Below are 16,358 nucleotides of genomic sequence, written 5' to 3'. Positions count from 1 at the left end.
GCGACCTGCACGGTGTTGGGCTGTGAGCACAACCCCCATCTGTGGATGTCGGGCACTCAGACCATCCTCATGGAGTCAGTTTCTAACCATTTGTGCAGACACATGCATATTTGTGGCCTGCTGGAGGTCACTTTGCAGGGCTCTGGCAGTGCTCCTCCTGTTCCTCCTTGCAAAATGGTGGTGGTAGCGGTCCTGCTGCTGTGTTTTTGCCCTCATACGGCCCCCTCCAGGTCTCCTGGTGTACTGGCCTGTCTCCTGGTAGCGCCTCCAGCCTCTGGACACTACGCTGACAGACACAGCAAACCTTCTTGCCACAGCTGGCATTGATGTGCCATCCTGGATGAGCTGCACTACCTGAGCCACTTGTGTGGGTTGTAGAGTTCATCTCATGCTGCCACGAGTGTGAAAGCACAACCAACATTCAAAAGTGACAAAAACATCAGCCAGAAAGCATTGGTACTGAGATGTTGTCTGTGGTCACCACCTGCAGAACCACTACTTTATTGAGGGTGTCTTGATAATTGCCAATAATTTCCATCTGTTGTCTATTACCTTTGCACAACAGCATGTGAAATTGATTGTCAATCAGTGTTGCTTCCTAAGTGGACAGTTTGATTTCAAAGAAGTTCGATTTACTTGAAAGTTATATTCTGTTGTTTGTGTTCCCATTATTTTTTGAGCAGTGTATATTAAATGACACAATAAATTACAATAAAACAATACACAACTGCAAATAAGATACGTGGAAGAAGCCAATTTGAACTCAGAAATGCATTTTCTCACTTGAAAACCATCTGTAATCTGACATTTTTTGTATTGACAAGGATAATTGACATCAAAATTGACATCAAAAGCTTTATTAGAAACAGAATGATTGGAGCTGAGACAAACTCAAAACCTTATACAATGATCCTGACTTTTACAGTTCGCTCACAGTAGCTTCTAAAAAATCAATCCCATTCTCATCCTGAAAAGATGAACTATCGAAATCCATATGGTTCACCTTTTGTCATGCGAATGCAATGTGAGTGTGCAATTATTTTCTCATCTCGGATTCATATGCAATGCATTTTATAATCATCTTTTACATACTATAATACACTATGTAAACTTAATAGCTAGTTGACAAAAATAAAGCAATCATATATAAAGATATAGATACAAAGATGATAGAAAAATCTAAATTATATAAATAGTAAATAGAATAGATACAGAGGCTTGCAAAAGTATTCACCCCTTGGTATCTCCTTTGGTTTGCTACCTCACAACCGTTTTTTTAAGGGTTTGCATCAGGTCATGTAAAGATAGGACAAACATGTATGACAAAATAAATGAAAACTTCAGTGTGAATAGCTAAAGTCAGTACTTTGTAGAACCTCATTAAAGCTGCAAGTTGCTTTGGATTAGTCTCCATGAGCTTTCCACATCTTGCTACTGAGATTTTTGTTTAATCTTCAAGGCAAAACTGCTCTAGTTCCTTCAGATTAGATGATTTCCTTTGTTATAAAAGAGAAGGAACCAGGTGCACTACCATAACATAAATTATATGAAGCTCGGGGTGCAAGAAAGTGGTAAACATGAATAGTAAAAACAGAAGAAAGCACCACTACAATTATGCACACCATGCAGTAATATACATATTCCAGTACACAATATATAGAAAGCAGAGGTTTTTATGGAAACACCACACAATATAAAACATACTTAAAACCAAAAAAACAACATAGAAACCTTGTCCATATAGAATAATAACACATAAATAGCTTAGTGTATAGCATAATGCCTGAACCCTAGCACATATATCTATCGGCTCATGGGGCTCATGACGATGGACAACCAGCATATGAATCCCCCAAAGAAAACACAAGGGAAGTCCAAAGCAAGTACATGAAAAGGCTTATAAGCCATCACAGACAACTAACCATATGATAAGGTAAAGTAGCCCATAGAGTACAAAAGCCCAAGGGATTAGATTACCCAATGTTCAGCATTGGCAGGGGAACAATTTCCCCATACACCCAAGCTGGATGGACCAAGGAATGCGGCCCCACTCGTATCGCCCTCACCAATAGGGCTTCATCAGGGGAAGTAATGGCGTTCACGCCGACCTCTTTTTAAATACAAATAAGAGTATACTCCACCTAATAGCGACCTGGTGTGTACCGGAAGAACCTGGGCAGGAGCCGGAGTCACGGCGAACCGCACATGCATGGCCTGGACCGCAAGACGCGCAATAAACCACAACAGCTCATGCACAAGCCTGAACCGCAAGTAGCACGACAAACCACAAATTCGCATGCACCAGCTGAGAAGCCCGAGTAAATGTGTCACAAGCCGCGGGACCATACATAGCACCTGCATAGGCAAGTCTTATGCCAGTCCCAAAGGGCAGGTGTGGCTAAATAGCCAAGGAAGGAGTGAGGGGAAGGAAGGTAAAAAAGAGGGGGAAAAAAGAGGGGGAAAAAAAGGGGGGGAAGAAAAATTAAGGGGGGGAAGGGGGCCAAACGTAAGCAAACATATAACAGATATCTGTGAAAGGGGTGAGAGAGATTCTGAGCATAAAGGCTCAGGATAAACACCCCCAAGGCAGAAGAGCCATTAATACTTATAACCATGTATGTTTGCTGGCAGGGGATAAAATTATCCCTTGGACCCCTAAAATATGCACCAGTAAGATATAGAGAGACAAAAATGACACACTATCACTTTGTGGAGCCCAAGGTAACATCAAAAGCACCACAAGTGCAAGTGTACCCATAATGTATGATTTAAAGGACGCATAGTGATAGCTAGGTACATCCAAACTAATCCAACCATCATTCAACCCCCAGGGGTACATTCATACAATCATCACCTGACACTTTTTTGAGAAAGTATATCAATAACAAAGTACATATAATGCCATAATAAGCATGTACTGAAATAACATCTTTATTAGGTCTCAAAATACAAATATAATTACTTTCCAAATAACTACAGACATAATACAGTAAACTTCATTTATAGGACCCATAACTTAGGCCCAGACTGAATAATGCACGTTCGCACTAAAGCCCTGCCCAACAATAAAAACTATATACAGGCACCATGATTACAAAAAAAATGGGGCTGCACCACTACCCAGATCCAAGTTGCCAAAACCGTATGAACCATGGGGCAAGACCGGGGTCTAACCCAGGAAGAACCTAAATCCATAGCAGAAGAACACCGCCCCATGAGCCAAACCCAAAGGAAGGAGCATAACAAGGGAAGGGAAGAGAAGAAAAGAGAAAATCTCCTCTACATAGAAAGTAAGCAATCACCCCATGAGCCAGAACACCAAGATATCTAAATAGAAAACACATCGACGGTATATACATAATAGATACATATGTCATGACATAACTAATAACAAGTGACAACAAACAACTCCAACTGTAAAAATTGCATCATAGGTATAGCACATTAAAGAGAAAGGAACCCACAGGAGCAGAACCATGAGGCATCCAATGTATCCAATCCAAAATCGGCCATAAATAATGACCAAATCTTCAGATTAGGCCTAGTCGGGATGATGTGTCCAACCTCCTCTCCATGTAAGGTCCCACGGAGCCACCTCCAGCATATTGTAATAAGGACGGGCAGATCTCATCCTAAAAATCCTGTAAACAAAAGCTCCTCATTGAGACCTGCTGGGGCAACAGAACCAAGCTTAAAAATCCATCGAGACTCAGAACGTAATAGGCACGGTTTGTACGGACCACCCCTATTAGAGATATGGATTTTTTCCAACCCCACTACCCGTGTGTTCAAAACCCGCCCTGCGTGGTGTGCCAAAAAATGGTCCGCTACAGGCGTGAGAGTCCGGCCCTTAGATGAATCACTAGAAGCCAAATTAATGGTGAAAAAGTGTTTTGAACTCTACAGCGTAACTCCTGCAACGTTTGGCCCATATACACCAACTGACATGGACAAATAAGAGTATACAGTGGGGCAAAAAAGTATTTAGTCAGTCAGCAATAGTGCAAGTTCCACCACTTAAAAAGATGAGAGGCGTCTGTAATTTACATCATAGGTAGACCTCAACTATGGGAGACAAACTGAGAAAAAAAAATCTAGAAAATCACATTGTCTGTTTTTTTATCATTTTATTTGCATTTTATGGTGGAAAATAAGTATTTGGTCAGAAACAAAATTTCATCTCAATACTTTGTAATATATCCTTTGTTGGCAATGACAGAGGTCAAACGTTTTCTGTAAGTCTTCACAAGGTTGCCACACACTGTTGTTGGTATTTTGGCCCATTCTTCCCTGCAGATCTCCTCTAGAGCAGTGATAGTTTTGGCTTTTCGCTTGGCAACACGGACTTTCAACTCCCTGCAAAGGTTTTCTATAGGGTTGAGATCTGGAGACTGGCTAGGCCACTCCAGGACCTTGAAATGCTTCTTACGAAGCCACTCCTTCGTTGCCCTGGCAGTGTGCTTTGGATCATTGTCATGTTGAAAGACCCAGCCACGTTTCATCTTCAATGCCCTTGCTGATGGAAGGAGGTTTGCACTCAAAATCTCACGATACATGGCCCCATTCATTCTTTCATGTACCCGGATCAGTCGTCCTGGCCCCTTTGCAGAGAAACAGCCCCAAAGCATGATGTTTCCACCACCATGCTTTACAGTAGGTATGGTGTTTGATGGATGCAACTCAGTATTCTTTTTCCTCCAAACACGACAAGTTGTGTTTCTACCAAACAGTTCCAGTTTGGTTTCATCAGACCATAGGACATTCTTTCAAAACTCCTCTGGATCATCCAAATGCTCTCTAGCAAACTTCAGACGGGCCCGGTCATGTACTGGCTTAAACAGTGGGACACGTCTGGCACTGCAGGATCTGAGTCCATGGTGGCGTAGTGTGTTACTTATGGTAGGCCTTGTTACATTGGTCCCAGCTCTCTGCAGTTCATTCACTAGGTCCCCCCCGCGTGGTTCTGGGATTTTTGCTCACCGTTCTTGTGATCATTCTGACCCCACGGGGTGGGATTTTGCGTGGAGCCCCAGATCGAGGGAGATTATCAGTGGAATTGTATGTCTTCCATTTTCTAATTATTGCTCCCACTGTTGATTTCTTCACTCCAAGCTGGTTGGCTATTGCAGATTCAGTCTTCCCAGCCTGGTGCAGGGCTACAATTTTGTTTCTGGTGTCCTTTGACAGCTCTTTGGTCTTCACCATAGTGGAGTTTGGAGTCAGACTGTTTGAGGGTGTGCACAGGTGTCTTTTTATACTGATAACAAGTTTAAACAGGTGCCATTACTACAGGTAATGAGTGGAGGAAAGAGGAGACTCTTAAAGAAGAAGTTTCAGGTCTGGGAGAGCCAGAAATCTTGATTGTTTGTTTCTGACCAAATACTTATTTTCCACCATAAAATGCAAATAAAATGATAAAAAAACAGACAATGTGATTTTCTGGATTTTTTTTTCTCAGTTTGTCTCCCATAGTTGAGGTCTACCTATGATGTAAATTACAGACGCCTCTCATCTTTTTAAGTGGTGGAACTTGCACTATTGCTGACTGACTAAATACTTTTTTGCCCCACTGTAGATGACCCAGGTAGTTTTGCAATTGATGTAAGACTGGAGCCTATGTCTCCCATCCAAGGGATTAACAAAGACATCCCTGGTGGCCACCAAGTAAGAACAGATATTGCAGCCACCACAAGCAAAGGATCCACTGAGTCTACTCCCCTGATTGATTCTCATCGTTTGCCTCCAATGCCCAAACTTGGAGCACAGAGATATATGACGGCCATAACGGAAACAGCACACTGGCAAATCTGTGGCCTTTCAAAAAATGTTTATGCTAAATAGCGCTGTATAGAATTTGAGTATCACACAGTCAAAAAATAAGTACACTGGCCTCCAATGCCCAAACTTGGAGCACGCAGATACATGAGGCCTTTTTCAGTGAATTTAAAACACCAAAAAAAGGGGGCACAAGGGTAGCACACACAACTATGCTACGTATGCCTGACAAACTATAACTTTTCAACAGGCCTCAGTCAGACAGGACAGACTGTATATTTTTTTTGGGGGTGGGGATTTTTTGGAAAAAAATAAAAAATATAGGTATATAGACAGCAAATAAGCTGCAGCAGCAGGCAGTTACAGAGCTTTGGGAGGGATGCAGTGGGACCAATGGACGCACATACCTGCAGTCCTTGCACTGATGTGGATATGCTGTGCCCTGCCTACCTAGCGTTGCAATATCGGGACCCACAAATTAGTCCTAAAAAGGACTTTTGGTTTCTGAGGAGTTGTGGATGTAAGAGATGCAGACCTAGACTAACTCTAAAACCATGATTCTGACCCTATTTCGGCAGCAGCTCTCCCTACTCTCGCTCAAACAGGAACAGAATGTGGTGAGCAGGGCGGCGTCAGGTCTCTTATACTCGAGATGATGCTGTACGGCCCAGCCAATCAATGCCCGACTACAACAAAGATGGCTGCAGCGTTTCATGGCCTGGCAGACAATCCCTGCACCATGATTGGGTCTCTAAAGTCTGCAAAAACGCAGGGTAGAGACTGCAGTTACCACCGAATAATCCCGGAAATGCTCGCTGCTCGCCGAGTACCTCAATACTCGGGCGAGTAACGAGTAGTGGTGAGCACATTCGTTCATCACTACTAAATACAGTGAGAGCAGGAGCAACGGATGGGAGTATTCATCAGCCGCTTCAGCGCTGTAAATAAATAATAAAAAAAAACAGGCGTGGGTTCCAATGTATTTTTGCTAACCAGCCAGACAAAACTCACAGCTGGGTGCTGCAACCCTCAGGTGTCAGCTTCAGCAAGACTAGCTCCCAAGAATACAGGGGTCCCCATCTTGTTTTTTAAAATTATTTAAATAAATAATTTAAAAAAACGGTGTGGAACCCCCCTATTTTTGACAACCAACCTTGCTAAAGCAGACAGCTGGAGGCTGATATTCTCAGGCTGGTAAGTAGCCATCGATATTCACACCCCCCAGCCTAAAAATAGCAGCCCACAGCTGCCCAGAAAAGGCACATCTATTAGATGTGCCAATTCTGGCACTTTGCCTTTATCTTCTCACTTGCCCTGAAGCGGTGGCAAGTGGGGTTCATATTTGTGGGGTTAACATCACCTTTGGATTTTCAGGTGACATGAAGCCCAGCTTAGTATTGGAGAAGCGTCTATAAGGCACCTATACATTATTAATCCTATAGTTGTATGGTAAATAAAGACACAGACAGAGCAAAGTCCTTTATTTGATATAATACTAAACACAGTTTTCCATTTTTATTTAAACGCCTAATTCCAGTGAAGCCCTCAATCTCATGTAATAAAAGTAAAATTAAAAAAACAACAATATCCCTCACCTGTCTGTTGTCCTGTCCCATGCTGTAATCCATGTCTGGGGGATAAACAGTTTTCCACCTGAATGGTGCCAAGATGTGTCTGTCCAGGCTGAGAACCACTGGTGACTGAATTGTTGTGAGTGCAGCCTCAGAGACTGGTGGTGATGTCATAGAGGTTACGTCTGGTCACTGAGGCTGTGTTCCTAGCCGGGCTGAACTGCAATGACATCGGTGACATCCCCACTAGCATCGTGAGAGTTTTTCTCACTGTTGGGGTTTGCCCATCTCTAAAGAGAAGATCAGCAACTCATATGCTCTGCAGGAAAGTCTTGGTCTTTGGTACTTAGTGGTCTTGACTAAAAACTATAAAACTTAAGTAATGCACATGAGAAGTTGTTAGTAGATGCCAATGGATTGTTAGGCAGATGTTATGTTGGCATGTAGGCCCAAATAACTAGGACTCTATTCTGGAATCAGTGCATCTCCAATAATGAACACTACACACCCCTGGAAGAAGTGAACATTGATTTTATGTGTTTCATAGGTTTTATGTGAATTGGTGCCTTCCAGGTTCAGGTTCCCTGAGTGGGTGAGGACGACAATTGTTATAGAGGGGAGAAATAAAAATGTGCTATGTGAAATGTGAACCGCGTACTGTGGTTTTAGCATAAATTGTGAAAAGACTGTGATTTGGTAGTGTACTGCATATGGTAGAGATATAAATTAGGATCTAAGACATAAGATAAGGGCAATACTGATATGAGACAGTAACTGTAGCTAGTTGGGACAGATGATGGATAATAACTATAGTGTATGCATTATAGGTGTAATTTACTTTGTGCAAATGTGTGGGTGTTTCACCAGCTACATACTGTAAGGCCAGACATAGTTAAAGGTTTGGATTAGCCTATAGTGGGAGGGACAAGTCCCATTAAAAAGGGACTGCTTCCTGGTAGTGACTCGGATAGGAAAGTACAGTAACAAAGGTCAAGTTCAAGTGCAATTACACCTAGACAGGCTGTTTGAGGTTAGTCTAACAAAATGTTACAGTTATTCTTTAGGACAGTACTAACAGTCAACTTTGCCCAAGTCTGACTAGCATAGTTTCCATCCTTCTGACTCCCTCTCACCTACAGTGACTTCCAACAGTATTCACTCCCTTGGCTTTTTTCACGTTGTGCTACTTCACAAAGTGGAATTTCACTGTTTTTTAGTGTTTGCATCAGTTCATGAAAAAAATTCCTACAACTGTGAACATTTGTTTTTTTTTTGTTTGTTTTTTATTGTGAAGCAAACGACAAATAGGATAAAATATTTTAGAAAGTATTAGATTTGCATACAGGAAAGCAGAAGAGAACTGTTTAATCACTAGATTGTGAAAAATACACTGAATCTATATAGAAAAAATATATGTTTACTGAGGGTATATATTATCACTGAAGAGCTTGATGGAGGACCATTAATGCATACAGGACCAACCCTGATGAAGGAAAGCGTACTTTCCGAAACACGTAGGAATTGAAAGGTCCCTGTTGCACCCTGTACCATACGAACGGCAAACACGCAGCGGTTCCACGTGGTTGATGACGTCATGCCAGGTCCTGCCCTGACCATCGCCCACAGCACAGCAAGGCAGTACCCGGCAGCTGGCTGATCCGAGCTCCCACACACCACCTGATTTTCCCTGCCGCCCGCACCGCTAGGAGAGAAGAAGCGGTGTTGCCTCAATAGAAGCTCAACAATAAGGTAACAGCGACGCGTGTGCAGATTTCCAACCCGCGCCACATCACCTTAATTCATAGAAGCACTGCCACCAGCTGGGGCATCTTCTACTAAATCTCAACTACTGCATGCATGATTTGACTTTCATAGGATTCTTCACTTTGGATCAAGGATCGGGAGGGTTACCCAATATCAGAGGTTTAAACCCTCTTCAACAGACTCCAACTGGACTCTTTTTTATAAACTTTTGTACAGCTTGTCACCCCTCTGTTGTTCCTTTTTTACTTTACAGGCTGTCAGTATAATAACTTTGCAAATTTCACTTTAGGTGGCTGCAAATACCCATCAGATACCTGATTACACAGCGCATTACCCCCACACTTTAGCATTTTCTCCATTTTTCCACAGGTGTCTAGCGCTGGTTCAATTAAGAATATGTTATCTTTTTTCATAGCATCACAAATCAAATATTGTTGGCTTTATGGGCATAGTGCAATCTAATCATACAGGATACTGTTGTCTCTACATTGTATTTTCTATGCATTTTTAATACCCCCCTCTCGTGCACAGTGTACAACTCTTTAATATATACCCTCAGTAAACATATATTTTTTTATATAGATTCAGTGTATTTTTCGCAATCTAGGGATTTAACACGTTAACGTTCTTTTCTGGTTTCCTGTGCGCAAATCTAACACTTTCTAAATTATTTATCTTTTTGACAACATGGTGGTCATTTAAACCTAGAAACAACCAAGAGCATAATGCCCCCAAAGAATTCATCACATCAACAGTTTCATATGAAACATGTATATTTTATTAGCATAATACACAAACGTAACAATAGAAAAGTTCAGATAGTACAAATGATGAGGATAAAGTGAATGACTAAAAGACACGCCAAAATGGAGATGCACACATTACACATTGTAAGGGTGCCAGCACAAGCATACAATAAGTAGTCTATTTAAATAAGGCAACAGTATTGCAAAAAATTGTGGGGATGGAGGGAGAAAGTGCGGTAATCCTAGGCTACATGGCCAGTAAATAATGAGCATAGCTCCACCATGTCCCTCTTAAGTCCACCCATATTGCAACGTGCCCATAAAGTGCAAATCTAACTAAGTAGCATATCATGTGTTGCGCTTACCCATGTGTGCAATCTCTTGTTAGACGTGTCAGACCGAAAGCCCCGACGTGCGTTTCGCTTTCTGTGCTTCCTCGGGGTGGTCATTGTCTAGATTTGCAGCAATAGGACACCTCATATTCTAGCGCCACTGTAAACATATATTCTAGCTAAATAGGATACATACCTGAAAACTTCAGTGTGCATAACTATTCACCCCTTAAGGTTAGTACTTTCTAGAGCCTCTTTTTGCAACAATTACAGCTGCAAGTCAGTATGGATAAGACTCCATGAGCTTTCCATATTTTGCCTCTGGGATTTTTGCCCATTCCTCAAGTCAAAACTGCTCCAGATCATTCAAATTAGATGGTTTCCCCTGATGAACAGCAATCTTCAAGTCTGACAACAGATTCGCAATTTCATAAAGGTCTGGGCTTTGCCTAGGCCATTCCAAAACATTTACATGTTTCCCCTTAAACCACTTGAGTGTTGCTTTAGAAGTATGCTTTGGGTCATTGTCTTGTTGAAGGTGAACCTCAATCCCAGTTTTAAATCACTGACAGACTGAAACAGGTTGTGCTCAAGAATATCCCTGTATTTTGCACCATCCACCTTCCTCTCAACTTGGACCATTTGACCTGTCCCTGCTATCAAATACATTCCCAGAGCACAATGGTGCCACCACCATGTTTCTTTGTGGGGATGATGTTCGTGGAGTGATGAGCTGTGTTGGTTTGGCACCAGATATGACGTTTACCTTGGTGGCCAAAAAGTAAAATTTTTGTCTCATCGGACCACAGCCCCTTACTTCATACATTTGGGGAGTCTCCCATATGTTTTTTGGCAAGCTCAAAATGAGCCTTACAATTTTCTTGTGAAAGGAAAGGCTTATTTTTTCCCACTCTTCAATAAAGGCCACTTCTGTGAAGTGTAGGCATATTGTGGTAATATGGACATATACTCCTGTCTTTGCTTGGAAACTCTGCAACAGCTTTTTCATGGTTACCTTTTGTGTCTGTGCTGCATCTGTGAATAATGTGCTTCTTGCCCTTGCTGAGAATGTTGGCAGGTGGCTCTCTCTTGGTGGGTTTATTGTGGTACCATGTTCTTTCCATTTGATGATTATGGATTTGATGGTGCTTCTGGGGGTCATCAGATATAAGGATATTTTTTATAACCCAACCGTGACGTACTTATTATTACCGTATTTTCCGGCGTATAAGACGACTTTTTAACCCCTGAAAATCTTCTTAAAAGTCGGTGGCCGTCTTATATGCCGGGTGTCGTCTTGTACGCCGGGTGCAGACCTATGTGTATATGGTGGGTGGGGGGGAGTGGTCCCGATGATGAAGAGAGGGGGCATCTCACAGGAAAGTGTGAGTGGAGTATTTCCCTATTACCTCATTGTAGCAGTGTGGGGTCTCTGTGCTGGGGAGCGGCGGCGGCTGCTCCTCTTTGTGCCGCCTGGGTGCTGTGCTGTGGGGCGGCTCCTCTTTGTGCAGCGTCAGGCCTCTGTGCTGTGGGGCGGCAGCGGTGTATCTTAGTGCAGAGTCGGGGCTCCTCTGGCATCTCCTCAAAGCCCGGTGGCGCCTTCCCCAGCAGCCATTTTCCTGGAGGCCACCGCATCGCTGCAATGGAGCTGCCGGTGCCTCTGGGCTTTGGGGAGATGCCAGAGGAGCCCCGACTCTGCACTAAGATATGCTGCCGCCGCCCCACAGCACAGAGCCCTGACGCTGCACGAAGAGGAGCCGCCCCACAGCACAGCACCCACGCGGCACAAAGAGGAGCAGCCGCCGCCGCTCCCCAGCACAGAGACCCCACGTCGCTACAATGAGGTAATAGGGGGATACTCCACTCACACTTTCCTGTGAGATGCCCCCTCTCTTCATCATCGGGACCACTCCCCCCCAAAAGGCACATTATTCACCGGCCCTATAAGATGACACATGGCATATAAGAAGACCCCCGACTTTTAAGAAGATTTTATATTTTAATTGGAAAAGTTGGGGGGTCGTCTTATATGCCCAGTTGTCTTATATGCCGGAAAATATGGTATTATTATTTATTTATTTATATAGCACCATTAATTCCATGGTGCTGTTCATGAGAAAGAGGTTACGTACAGAGTTCTAGATATCATTAACAGTAAACAAATTTACAATGAGAGACTGGTACAGAGGGGAGAGGACCCTGTCCTTATGGACTTACATTCTACTTCTCAACAACTTTGTCACTGAATTGTTTGGAGATCTCCTTGTCTTCATGATGTTGTATGGTTAGTGGTGCCTCTTGCTTAATGGTATTTCAGCCTCTGTGGCCTTTCAGAAAAAGTGACACATGGGTTAAACGTCACCTGGTATGTATGGATACGAACTCTGTTGCGTCACAGGGCCGCAATACCGCTGAATGAATGCTAGTGTTCGGTCACAGGACTCTGCCCCAAGGACACAGAGTTAGAGTCCCTCTAGACCCACTAGTGCTCGGCATCGCACCTGCAGTGCCAGGGAAAACTAGCATAAATTGATTTAGCGCACTGAGTGCACCCAGCACTGCTCTGTCAGACGCCACTTACTGCCCTAACTAGGGTAGGAAAATGCACTAGCTGCGCATGGCGTCGCACTGGCGAACGCTGCTTAAATTGACGCAGTAGGATCGTGCTTTGTGCTGGATGGCACTTAACTGGTGCTAGTCAGTTTTAAACACCCAACCACATACAACAACATTAGGGAAGGGGATAATTAGGAGCTTTCACCAGATAACATACACACATCCACACACACACACAATTTCAGTTTATACTAGTGCATGGCCGAGCGGCCATGCAAAACTTTTATAGCTGCGACCTTCCTGGTGGTACAATCAGGGCCACTTCAGGAACTGAACATGTGACCCCAACTTCCAATGAAAGTTCATCCCACGAGCATGCTCAGTTGAACGAAAGCAGGACATAGTCCCTGGAACATCTGCTCACCGCTGATTAATGCTGGCTACAATAGCTGAATCTGGGAGAGGAGCAGTAACCAGATGCTCAGCATCAGCTTGAGCAAGATGCTGGGACTGACATCTCTGCTGAGCAAGCTCCTCTGCGGCTGGGAAAGAATGGGAGACCACAGAGGTCATGGTTCGAGATTCCCCCTGTGCAGCTATGGGAACTCAACAACTACCACCAAGTTAGCATAGGCAGCTTTATAGGTCATGCAATATTCCTTTGGGAATTTATATAAGCAATCAGAGCAGAAGAAAACTGGAACTTTGTGCTCCTGATGTCTTTCTCTCTGAGGAGGTTCTTTGCATTGACTGTTGTTACACAAAGACAAAAACAGGTTTTAATCAAGCAAAACATGAAAGCTCCACATTTAAAATAATTCTATAATTTGGGCCTTACACTTTTCTTATTTGATCCCTTAGATGTCTTTATTTATTAATTTTATATACATATCAGCACTGTTTTTCTCACATTGCTGTCTCATATTCATAATCTCTCCATTTGATGCCTCCAAGTTAGGCACCAAGATTTATTCCACAAGCCAACAGTTTTAAACAGGCTTGAACTGGCCAGTAGGGGAAAAAGATAATTCTCTGGTAGGAAGTAGTGCTGATGAGCACTTGGTTCACTATTCATAGAAAAAAAAGACATCATCTAATCATTCAGTAATCATGCTAGCCAAATTTATATTATTATTTATTATTTCATTTTTGCACATAGCTGAACAGTGGGGCCAAATAATCAATGTAATTGATGGGCATTTGTCAACCCAATCTGACACTAGTTTAAAATACTTGTGGAACTGTTGTCAAAGTCAGAAACACACATTAGCTTGTAAATGAAATAAAATATTACTTTGTATTTAAACTATAGTATAAGTAAAAGAGAAAACAAGGAAAGTGTGAAAAAAAACACTGACAATGCAGAAGAGCTGTATTATCATATTTATATAAAATAAAATGATTTGTATTTAATTTTTGACTTTAATAATCCTTTACCTGATTTTGGATAGGTTATATTATAGACGTCATCATCTCTAACTTGAAATTCATTTTCCACAAACTCCAGAACTTCCTTAGACATTGTTAAGCTAGGGTAAAGGACTCCCTTGTATTCAAAGTGAAGATCCGACATGTTTTACTTTAAAAGAGATAAAAAATGAGGTCACAAAAAGGGAATATGCATAATTCGAGATATTGACCCCACACAGCCCCCCACATACGGTAGTTTGCAAAAATATTCACCCCCTTGGCTTTTTAACAATTTTGTTAAATTACTACCTGTGTTTAAACATTTTTGTATTCTGATCTGTGTGGTGCATCAGCACTAAATAGTCTAAGTTGGTGAGTGAAGTGAGAAAAATATAGGCAGAAATTAAATTTTTGGGAAGAAATAACTAAAAATTGTATTCACCCCTTTTGCTATGAAGCCCCTAAATTTTTTTGATACAATTAATTACCTTTATAAGTCACATGCTCAGTGAAAGTATATGCACCTGTGTACAATCTACAATAAGTATCACATGGTCTGTCAGCATACACTCACTTTTTCTGAAAGGGTTTAGAGGCTGCAACACCATAAGGCCATGTTCACACATTGCGTTTTTTACAACGGATCCGCAGCATTGTTTTTTCCGCAGCATGTCAATTCTTTGTGCGGATCTGCAGCGTTTCTGCACCCATAGACTTGCATTGAGTTGGGCACATCAGCAGCAAAACCGCAGATGTAAAATAGATCTGCTGTTTAGTTGCGGGTAAAACGCTGCAGATCGGGAGCGGGGAGTGTGTGGGCGGAGACTGTGCGTGTCTGTGTGTGCAGGCGGGGTCTGTGCAGGGCTGTCGGGGGTCTGTTCGGGGCTCTCGGGGGTCTGTGTGGGGCTCTCGGGGATCTATGAGGGCTGCTGGGGGTCTGTGCGGGGCTGAGGGGGGTCTGTGCTGGCTGCCGGGGGTCTGTGCGGGCTGTCAGGGTTCTGTGCAGGGCTCTCAAGGGTCTGTGCGGGGCTCTCGGGGGGTCTGTGCGGGCTGTCGGGGGTCTGTGCGGGGCTCTCGGAGGTCTATGTGGGCTGCCGGGGGTCTGTCCGGGGCTGTCGGGGTCTGTGCGGGCTGCCGGGGGTCTGTGCGGGCTGTCAGGGGTCTGTGCGGGGCTCTCGATGGTCTGTGCAGGGCTCTCAGGGGTCTGTGCGGGCTGCCGGGGGTCTGTGCGGGGCTCTCGGGGGTCTGTGTGGGCTGCTGTGGGTTTGTTCGGGGCTCTTATGGGTCTGTGTGGGGCTCTTGGGGGTCTATGTGGGCTGTCGGGGGTCTGTGCAGGGCTGTTGGGGCTGTGCGGGGGTCTTTGTGTGTGTGTGTGCAGGCATCGTCCGATGGGACTACAAGACCCATTGGGCTATGCCTGCTACAGTGACAGTGACTGACACATTAGCCAATGATGGGACAGTAGTAGTCCCATCATCCGCCTAATGTGTTGAATGTAAAAAAACACAAACATATAACAGTACATTCAATATATAACATACAACATATAACAGAACATACAACATATAACATACAACATATAACAGAACATACAACATATAACATACAACATATAACAGAACATACAACATATAATATACAACATATAACAGTACATACAACATAAACCATACAACATATAACAGTACATACAACATACACCATATAACATACAACATATAACATTGCATGCAACATATAACAGTACATACAACATATAACATACAACATATAACAGTACATACAACATACAACATATAACAGTACATACAACATATAACATACAATCCATACATACAGTAAATTCATACATTACATACAGTTAGTGTTGAGCATTCCGATACTGAAATATCGGGTATTGACCGATGTTCACGGTTTCGGAGTTTCAATACTGAGTTCCGATACTTTAAGGGTATGTGCACACGCTGCGGATTTTGCTGCGGATCCGCAGCGGATTTGATTTCGAATCCATGCGGAAACGCAGCCGATTATTTTCCGCAGCATGTCAATTCTTTCTGAGGATTCTGCAGCGGTTTTCAACATGCACCAATAGGAAAGTGCAGTTGAAAACCCGCAGAGGAATCCGCAGAAGAAACCGCAAGAAAATCCGCAGTGAAAACCGCAGTGGTTTTGCACTGCGGATTTTCAAAATCCGCTGCGGAAAA

At 43.1% G+C, this 16,358-nt stretch overlaps 1 protein-coding gene across 1 annotated transcript in view; it reads right to left on the bottom strand.

The window, feature by feature from the left end:
• The window catches only part of LOC143774206 (sulfotransferase 2B1-like), a 302,209-nt gene that overhangs the window by 207,446 nt on the left and 78,405 nt on the right, over positions 1 to 16,358 (bottom strand). The window contains exon 2 of the mRNA XM_077261584.1: positions 14,182 to 14,323. Coding sequence (XP_077117699.1) covers positions 14,182 to 14,317 — 136 coding nt within the window. The 5' untranslated portion in view covers positions 14,318 to 14,323. The remainder of the gene's footprint in view (positions 1 to 14,181; positions 14,324 to 16,358) is intronic.

This window comes from Ranitomeya variabilis, chromosome 5 (genome assembly GCF_051348905.1).
Source record: "Ranitomeya variabilis isolate aRanVar5 chromosome 5, aRanVar5.hap1, whole genome shotgun sequence".
NCBI lineage: Eukaryota > Metazoa > Chordata > Amphibia > Anura > Dendrobatidae > Ranitomeya > Ranitomeya variabilis.
This window is presented reverse-complemented; position numbering and strand designations above follow the sequence as displayed.